General features: G+C 37.5%; 1 protein-coding gene across 1 annotated transcript; it reads left to right on the top strand.

Moving 5' to 3' along the window:
* Positions 1-6,424: 6,424 nt before the first annotated feature.
* On the top strand, positions 6,425-9,694 carry LOC132140023 (uncharacterized). The gene is made up of 5 exons (XM_059548782.1): positions 6,425-7,352; positions 7,869-8,153; positions 8,265-8,880; positions 8,987-9,255; positions 9,357-9,694. The coding sequence occupies exons 1-5, from the start codon at positions 6,905-6,907 to the stop codon at positions 9,653-9,655; spliced, it is 1,917 nt and encodes a 638-aa protein (XP_059404765.1). The 5' UTR covers positions 6,425-6,904; the 3' UTR covers positions 9,656-9,694.
* Positions 9,695-10,125: the final 431 nt, after the last annotated feature.

Here is a 10,125-nt window from a genome sequence, read left to right as displayed (position 1 = left end):
CATCTAGGGGCCACTGTAGGCTTATCATCAATTTTGAAACTAATGCAACATGATATTATATAATAGAGTTAAATCTGACCTAAATCAGTTTTACACTCCTCTGGGCTGCAGTTCTGCACACTGTCAGGTTTATTGTTTTTGGCACAGTGATGTCTTTTCTTCCTCGCCTGATTCCTCATTCATGCACCTCACCGCTCGCTTCTGAACGCCTCCACCACAGCTCCTGGAGCACTGTCAAACCGTGATGACATCAGCGATGCTCAGGGAGGGGCGTATAACAATTTTTGCCCAATAAAATGCTCTTTGGAATGGGAATGTCCCGCCCACTTGATTATAAATACCACTAACAATGGCAAGTCACAAATCATGGAATGGAAACTATAGCTGATTATGCACCAACTTTATGTTTTAATAGGACATAAACTATAGTTTAAAAGATTTAGGGGTGGTAATTAATTTGTAACCTTATAAATATCTTTCCTGTCACTTTTGATCCATTTAATGCATCCTTGCAGAACAAAATTATTCATTTTGTTAAAAGAAAATCCTACTTAGCCTGAACTTTTTAAAAATAGTAGGGTACATCATCACATTGCATTTGTCACAAAATCAAGGCGGACACTATATTTACTTCTTTCTATAAAGGAACGCTGAGGTTTAGGCAGTGTGTTACCTGACCCCAGGCTTCAGTGGCCCAGCTAGTGCAGGGCTGGAGATTGCAGGACTCAGTGTTGTTGGGTTTGAGCGTGACGTTGCAGCGCTGGTACTCAGGGCAGTGCACACGTCTCTTCTTCACTCCACGCCCACAGCTTTTAGAGCACTGTCAATCACAGGGACAAAAAACTGTCAGAACTCTAATAGAGTTAAGTAAAACTAAAACCATCCATAAAATAATTCTAACTAAAACTAGTTAAAAAAATAGAATAAAAACTACATTTTGTAGACATGTTTAAAAATATATATAAAAAATCATGTAAAAAATGACAAACACAAACATAATAAAATAAAAATAATAAGAAATTATAATAGAATACAAAAAACACAAAACTATTAAAACTTTAAAATTAAAGTGAAAATATGAAAACAAAAACTTTCAAAATATTGACAAAAACTATAATAGTATATCAATAATACAAAAAAAAAGTAATAAAAATAAATAAAATGGACAACAAAATTACTAAAACTTTAAAACTAAAATTAAGATCAATTTTTTTCTTCAAAATAATAATAAATAAAAAAAACAATAATATGTGACCCTGGAGCACAAAGCCAGTGTTAAGTCTCTGGGGTATATTTGTAGCAATAGCCAACAATACATTTTTTGGATCAAAACTATAAATTTTTCTACTTTATTCAATATTTCTTTTAAAATCATAAGGATATTAAGTAAAGATCATGCTCCATTAAAATATTTAGCAAATTTCTTACCGCTAATATATACAAACTTAATTATTGATTAGTAATATGCATTGCTAAGAACTTTGGACAACTTTAAATGCAATTTTCGGATTATTTAGACTTTTTGCAACCTCAGACTCCAGATATTCAAATAATTGTATCTTGGACAAATATTGTCCTATCCTAACAAACCACACATCTATGGAAAGCATATTTATTCAGCTTTCAATGATGTATAAAGCTCAATTTAAAAAAATTTACCCATTTGACTGGTTTTGTGCTCCAGGGTCACAAATAGTATATCAGTGTCTAAACATACACAAAAAAATCCATTCAAAATGACAAAAACTATAATACAGTATATCTATAACACTAAAAAAAATTAATTAAACAAAAAAAGACTAAATGACAAAGCACTGAATACAAAAGCATGAAATATAATTTTCCATCCCCTTTTTTTACCATCATCATGATGAATGTAAAGTACATTAACCATGTTAATTTTTAAGACAACTACTCACCTCATTCCAGTTCCCCACTGTCCATTCGGACCTACATGGTACATCTCGGTTGCAAGGTATCACAGGTTTAGGTTTGAGCAGCTGCTTGCAGTCCCCAGGGTGAAGAACCCGCTCCTCTCCGGCCACAGACCGCACACACAGAACTGGGTGCTTTTTCACTCCGTTTGGACCGCATGTAGCTGAGCATGTCTGCCATCCTCCCACCCACCACCTGATGTATATATATAAATTGATCAAAAGTCATAGTAAAGACATTTCTGAAGCATCATGTGACACTGAACGCTGGAGTAATGATGCTGAAAACTCAGCTTTGCATCACAGGAATAAATTACATTTTTAAATAAATTGCAATAAAAAACTGTTATTTTAAATTGTAATAATATTTCATAATTTATAATTGATAACTTTCCTTTTGGCAGGTCTTCCAGCCAGTTCTATCAAACCTTTACAATTAATCCAGAACACGGCAGCAAGATTAATTTTTAATGAGCCAAAAAGAATACACGTCACACCTCAGTTTATCAGTTTGCACTGGCTTCCAATAGCTGCTCGCATAAAATTCAAGGCATTGATGTTTGCCTACAAAACCACCACTGACATCAAAATCAATCCTGCTATCATGAGCTCAAGAGTTTAAAGCAGCAGATGAGCGTGTAATTGGAATAACAGATGATAATATAGTTATCTTTATAGTTATCATTCTTGGTGTGAGGGAGGCTTAAGACCCAAAGAAGAAAAACACATAAAATGTATAATTAATTGGTATTGTTACCATGCAAACATCAAATAGTATTTAGGCAATAATCTATAATCCCAAACTTTCCAACTGCTTAAACAGAGCAAACAACAACTAAACACTTGTGTCAGGAATCCACACGCCTCTAAAGCTGACTAATAAAAGTGGGGCTTTTTTGAATGTGAACCGACAAACTCTATAAAATTGTAAGCAGCCACATGTAAGAAGTTTTATGTTAATTAACAGGCCTCGACCCGCCGCAGCGTGCATTAACACAGTATCTTGGCTCAGATGTTTAACTGAATAAAGGACATGCTTTTATTTCTCAAGTCACTTTACATTTGGGTAGCCAGTTGTTTTATTCAAACAGTCCTTGAAAAAAAATTTATTTAATCAACTAGACTTTTTCCAACTTCTGAAGAAAATGCAAGGGATGTGAAAGTCATTACTGTGATGCTAGGATGTTCGGGTTCAGGCTTGTTTGATGATAATAAGAAATGTTTCTTAAAGAGTAAATCAGCATATTAGTATGATTTCTGAAGGATCACATGACTCTGAAGACTGGAGTTATGATGCTGAAAATTCAGCTTTGCATCACAGGAATAAATCTCATGTTAACATATATTCAAATATAAAACACTTACTGTATTTTAACTAGACTTTTTTTGTATTTTCGGTCACATACAGTAAATGCATCTTTGGTGAGCATAAGGGACATATTTCAAAAACATTAAAAACCTTTTTTACATTTTTAAAATGTTCAGTATTTCTCTTCTGAGAAAATCGACCTCAAATATTGACTTTGTGTCATGCACATATACAAATTTGAATAAAATATTATGATGCATGTGATGCAAAGTGATCTTACATGAGCTTGCAACAGGTATCCACTTGTACAGTTCACTGTGGTATGGCACAGTGTTAAATTCACTGTACTGCATCTCTCTTAAGGAGGGATGTTTTCTGGCACACGGCTTCATGTTGCAAATTCTGTAGCGCTTCCGCTCGCCTGTACAATATTTGCCTCCAAACACAGGTCTGAACATGAAACAAAAATCATGCTATATAGATCATTATCGACAAAATGTACAAGAAAAGACAGAGAAGGCGGAGGGATTGAAATTGAGGAAATTCACAAGTGGTTACTTAAAAACCAAAAATGGTGTGGTTTTAAGATGCCATCAATTTATGACAACATACCAAATAGTTTGTAAAAGAGTTACAAGTGTGCCCTCTATATGTATTCTGCTGGTAGTACAGCAGATAACTTCCCTACGATCACACACTCACCAGAGATACACCACTGACACACATAAACAAGCAGTTAAATGCATAGTAATGCAAACGTTTTTCTAAAAGTATAGTAAACCTCTCGTACCTTCTCAGGTCCACACCTGGTTCCGTCTATCAGCGAGTCCAGTTTGGAGTGGCAGGATCCATTTACAGAGCAACACAGAATCTGACACACATTCTGGAACCAAAAGAGCCTGAATGAATGGCTTGACAACATGAATAGCCCCTTTCGTTTTTAGAATCATTTTAGAACCATATCTTGATTTTTGAATGAATGCACTCCTTACTTCTACTTCTGAGCAGAGGTTGGCATTGGGTCAGTTAGATCTGCGGTCCTGAATCTGCAGCCTCCGGTTGTGCAGGAACATAATATTGGCTGGCACTGGTGCCTGGGGGTGTTTCGCACTCCTGGCGCTGCCAGCGGAGAGCTGAGGTCCCTCTTAGATGGCCGGTCATCCAGACAGACACCCCAACCACGACTGAGAGGATAACAGAGCTTTATCAATGAAGACTATAGTATGATATAAAACATGCAATGACATCTTCCTCTACATGAGTGTGTTCTCACCATAGACTGTAAAAAGGTTCTCACTCGAGAAAGTGTGTGATGTAGGCTATTTTTTGCTGCAGGAGGACCAGGTGAGAGGAGAGGAGTCATAGTGGAGTTGACGGGACAAGATGAAGGGATGCCTCCCGATGAACTCACAGGCATTCCCTTGACCGTCATGATGGATTCCAAAACTAAACCACAGATCCCAAAACATACACTACCATTTAAAAGTTTGGGGTTGGTAAGAATTTTCTTTTAATTAAGTCTCTAATGCTCATCAAATGTATTACTTACTCATTGTTAGTTCATGTTAGATAATACACTAATGTTTAATAAATTAACCTTATTATAAAGTGTATCTTGAGCAGCCTCCGCCATTCTTTCAAATCGACTCTCTGTCAAGAAGCCCGCCCTCCTCCGCCTCTGATTGGCCGGGAACCTGAAACAAACCAATCAATCCAACGATGGCAGCGAGTATTACCCAATCAGGCTGAATAGGACGAGACTTCACAGAATGCCTGTGGGATGATTTGCATGAGATGCTGCATTGAAGACAACTCCGAAAATACGGGACGCGCTATTTTATTCTCAATCACGGGACGATTCCATATTTTAAGGGACGGGTGGCAACCCTAGTCCTGAGGGGAGTTTCTGATGAAAGCAGGACGGAGAAAGAAAGTGAGCGGATTTTGAAGGAATGAAGGAATATAATTTGGAGTGCGAGGAAAAATGAAGTGACTGTTCCTCGTGTTTCCACGCAGAGGAGGAGAGGAGATCAGCACAAGAGTCTAGAAAGTCTAAAAACAACGAGCTGCAGAAGTGAAGGGATGCATTACACGAACGCGTAAATGGCACTTTGCACAATTGGCCTGAAATGTTTTTTTTATCATAAAAGATTGACTCTATGTCAAAATACATTTTAATGACACGTAATAAAAATAAAGAATTGTAATAATCTCTAGACAAAGCTATTTAATACAAAATAAGCTAGAAAAAAATAATAAAATAACACATTTACATATTCATGACATTATATGATTGGCTTATTGCATTTAATAGATATTCATTTAACATTAACATTTAATCATTTAGCAGACGCTTTTATCCAAAGCCACTTATAAGAGAAGAGCAAATAAAATCAATTTAAACCAAAAGAGCAACAGTAAGTCTCAGTTAGTCTGACATATCAGTTTTTCCCCAGAAAAAGATACACATAGAATAAGAGCATTTTAGTAATAAAACATGCTTGAATAAAACATTTGCAAGATTTTTCAATGCATGTTTGGCCTGAGTTTTTGTTGCATTGCGCTTGACGGATGCGTTTGACCGCTGCAAGTTCATAACGTAACGTTAAATATGAAAAGGATCCACTATAAACAGTCACACAATACTGTCTTGAACAGAAGATTTAGGTATGACTTGAATTGAAAATAGCCTACTGTGGTGTGTGTGTGTGTGTGTGTGTGCGTGAGAGAGAGTTTGTGCGTGAGCGCGCGCTAATGCGTTCAAGATCAACATCAAAAACGCGTTCTGTGGGAATGACCATTCATTATGCATTTATGTTTATTTAAAACTGTTATAAATTAAATTACTTTAAACAAAAATGATTGACAATCATTAAAAATAACTTTGTTTCAAAATGTATTTGGTATCGAACAAATCAGTCCCAATTAAGGTAAAGTTAGACAGAAATGACCATAAGTGGAGTATCACGAGTCTTCAGTACACAAAAAATGGCTTTATATATAAACAGTCTTGTACTTACAGTAGCCTTACAAGTTCATTCAGTGAAGGATTCGTCCGACTGATTCAGATTCAAACCATGCAATCATGAAACTGAAACATGAAAATGAACTGTTCAACTTAAATGAATCATTTTTTTAGATTTACATTTATTCATTTAGCAGACGCTTTTATCCAATGGGACTTACAAAAGACCTTTTTTGATGGTAAAACTGCATTCAAGCAAAGTAACGTTAAATGAGATTTTTTTTCATGCTGTGTTGCTGGAGATGGATCGCAGCAAACGCGGACATAAACGCGATATTAAATATAGTTGAAAACCGCTATTAAAAATAATTATTTATTTTCCGAGCTAATAAAGAGAAAATGCTGCTGTTGGTAAACAATCCGTTTCCATGGCAATTGGAACAAGACGCGTCACTGTTTCATGACGTCACAGACCCAGTCAGTATAAAAGGTCTCGCCCTGGCAGAATCTTTTTAGTTGAGTGATGTTCGCAACAGAGACGTTCGTTTGAGTGAAGTCTGCGAAAACAAACCTAGCAACACTTGTACAAACGCCAGTCCGTATAGATCGAGATATATTTAATCTGTACAGACCGTGTATCAGATAACATTACAGTTCAAACTGACATTACCAGATACAGATTACTTATCTGTCAGTATGAGAACCACAGACACAATATCCACAGACGTGAGAGAGGTGCTTCTGGAGGTTTACGTCAATGACGCCTTCTACTTCGGTGACAACTACTGGGCATCAGATGATAAAGATGTGCAGCTGGAGTTTGAGATCACCGATGACATCTACGACCTTATCAGCGGCAGTGCATCTCGAGAGTTAGATGTGCAGCTGGAGGTTGTGACAGTGGATCATGTCTCAGGCAGATACTCTTGTCCAGGAGAGATGCGTGTGCAGTTGGAGGTTAATGCTAGTGACAACATCTCAGTCTGTGAAGTGAAAGATTTGCAGCTGGAGATGAACCGGAATGACAGCATCTCGGAGCTGAAGAGTCCTACACTGGTCTCTGAAGATCTGAGCGACCCAGCAGGACCTTCAGTGGAAGAGGCCAATGATCAGGGTGGCCTGGATGCTGAGAACAGTCCAACAGGTGAAGACATGCATATGTCTTATTCATGTTTATTTGTGTTGTTAGAGATGTTTCTAATAGTAAATTATTATATGTTAGCTGTGACAAAGATCTAATACTGTTTTCCTACACCTCGTTGAGCTCACAAGCTACAACCAACAAATTTGTCAGTGACCTTTAGGCTGATTTGAATTTTGGTTGCTATATTTTTTCTAAATTATCTGACTTATGGAATTCCTGTAGCCGACTTCCAAACACTGATAGATTTCCATTTAGCGCTGAAAACTTCTGAAAGTAATGCCTTGTTTAGAGTTCATCCACTCTCTCGATCTATCTGCTAAAAATAGTTGGATAGATGCTAGCAACAACTAGCAGAGGACTCGTAGTTGTTTGTAAAGGTCTGATTGGTTTATAATTGTTATGAAGTTAATTATGATGTTTAATGGGGTTTGAAATGTTTTTCAAACTTCAAGCTTTTAAAAGTTTTTTTTAACTCTCAGACAAGGCTTATCTAGTTTGTTTTCTTCTTTTTTTCAGGACTCACTGTTGGGGAGATAACCAGGAAAATGGGGGCAATCTTCCAGCAAATTTGTGCAGTTTTCCAGACAAAAATGCCAGAAACTGTTGGGCAACCTGAAGTGGATCTTCCCGATCCAAAGGAATCGTTTGTTCCAGATCCAAGTGCTCTCAAGCCAGAACCTGAAATGGATCTGTTAGATACCGAGCAATCGTATATCCCTGAACCTGAAGTGGATCTTGTTGTTCCTTCTGAACCTAAACTGGATCTGGTTGATCCAGAGGAATCATGTGCCAGCCCAAAAGGTGAAAAGATGCAAATAGAAATGTTTTCTTACAATTTGGACTAATTAATCATGTTTAATTTGGTGAGAGATGTTTCTAATGCCACATTGTATGTTTTTCTTCTTTTGTCAGAAACTACCAAAGCCATGAAGAATAAGAAATTTCTTGGCTTCGTTGTAACTAAGAGAGTAGAATATGCTACAGTGAGGAATACGAAAAAAACCTTCCTCCAGAACGACAGATCGAACTCCGCATGGCCTGAGATGGATCTGAATGTTCGTGAACCAAAACCTATTGAGGATTTGGTTGCTCCTCCTAAATGGGATCTGGTTGATGCAGTGGAACTGTACACCCGGAGTCCTAGCGTTCCTGAGCCGGAATCTGAGGAGGATCTGGATGATCCTCTTGAACGTGAATGGGATAAAGACTCGATGGAATTATATGCCCCGGGTTCAAGTGTCCCTGAGCCAGACCCTGAAGAGGATCTGGTTGATTTAGTGAAATTATACCTCCCGGGTCCAAGCGTTCTCAAGCCACGACCTGAATGGGATCTGGCTACTCCAGTGGATTTGGGTGCACTGAGTCCAAGCGTTCTTGAGCCAGAGTCTACAGTGTTATCTGAACTTGCAAATTTGGAAAACTACGTCCCTTTAACCATGCTCCAACTAGAGGATCGTTTGAAGCAGTGTACACTGCTCAAACAAAGACATGTCACCAATGTCTGGCCCAGGGTCTTCATCGGAGACGAGTAAGTCTGCAACACAATTGTATTTCTCTCATTGTTCTGTCATTTATTCTACAACATAAATAGTTTTATATAAAAGACTCACCAAGGCTGTTGTGTTCTTGTGCAGAGAGGCTGCAACAGACCGAGATATGCTGCAGGAGATGTGCATCACTCACATTCTGAACGCTGCAGCGCCCAAAAAGGACTTGAACTACTTCTTGGGAACATCTTATGTTGAAGATCTAGAAGGAACAGTCAATACAGGGTCCAGATATTACAGAGGCTTGCACATCAATTATTACAGCTTGCCTACAACGGACAGACACTGCTCTGACATCAGCAAGTGCTTCATGCCAGCTGCAAAATTCATTGACAAGGCCGTGAATAAGCCAGGGAGTAAGGGCTGACACACACACAATCCATATCTTGTCTATTATCAAGTGTGTTATAGTCTATTAATGGGTTTTTTGACCATATTTCTTTTTTTGTTTCCTCAGGTAAGGTGTTGATTTGCTGCAAGCAGGGTGTCGACCACTCTGCCACTCTGTTTCTGGCATATCTGATGATCTGCCATGACATGATGGTGGAGGATGCCATTGATGACGTCATAAAGTCGAGACGCATCCAGCCCTCCAGAGACTTCCTGAAGGATCTGATGCTCCTCAATGCTGACCTTGTGAACAAGCGAAAACTAAAGCTAGAGGACATAAAAAAAGGCAAAAAGGGGAGAAAATGGCAGCTAAAAAAAAAGTGTAGAAATATACTAAAAGATATAAAAGAAAATGTGCACATATAGAAATGTCAATAAAATGAATGGATAATGTCCTGATAACGAGTTGCCTTGTTTTCTAACGTATTTATTTTTTACAGTGCAAATGAATATCTGCACTGATAGAATCAAAATCCTATCAGCATTGTATTTTATGTATTTTATGTACTTTAATGAATTGCTTACAGTGCAAATGAATAAGTGCGCAGATAAAAAACTAAATAGAGGCATTGTTAGATGCCAGTGTTTCGTGAACTAATTGTTATGCAAATATTTGATTTAAAAAATCTTTCAGTATCATAGCTATTAAACTATATGTTATGATTTGAAATTTGTATTTTCCCTTAGAATGATCTTAAAGTAAAAAGATGAGCTAAAGTCTGATTTTGTGGTGCTGTGCTTTAAAATGATTTTTGACAGTAGTCAGTGCTGAGTACTGTAAGGTTAACCCTGCCTGGTTTAAATGTTTGAAAATGATTAACAGCTGAAAACATTCA

This window comes from Carassius carassius, chromosome 4, assembly GCF_963082965.1.
Source record: "Carassius carassius chromosome 4, fCarCar2.1, whole genome shotgun sequence".
Lineage (NCBI taxonomy): Eukaryota > Metazoa > Chordata > Actinopteri > Cypriniformes > Cyprinidae > Carassius > Carassius carassius.
The sequence above is the reverse complement of the archived record's forward strand: the minus strand, read 5'-3'. Positions and strand labels throughout refer to the sequence as shown.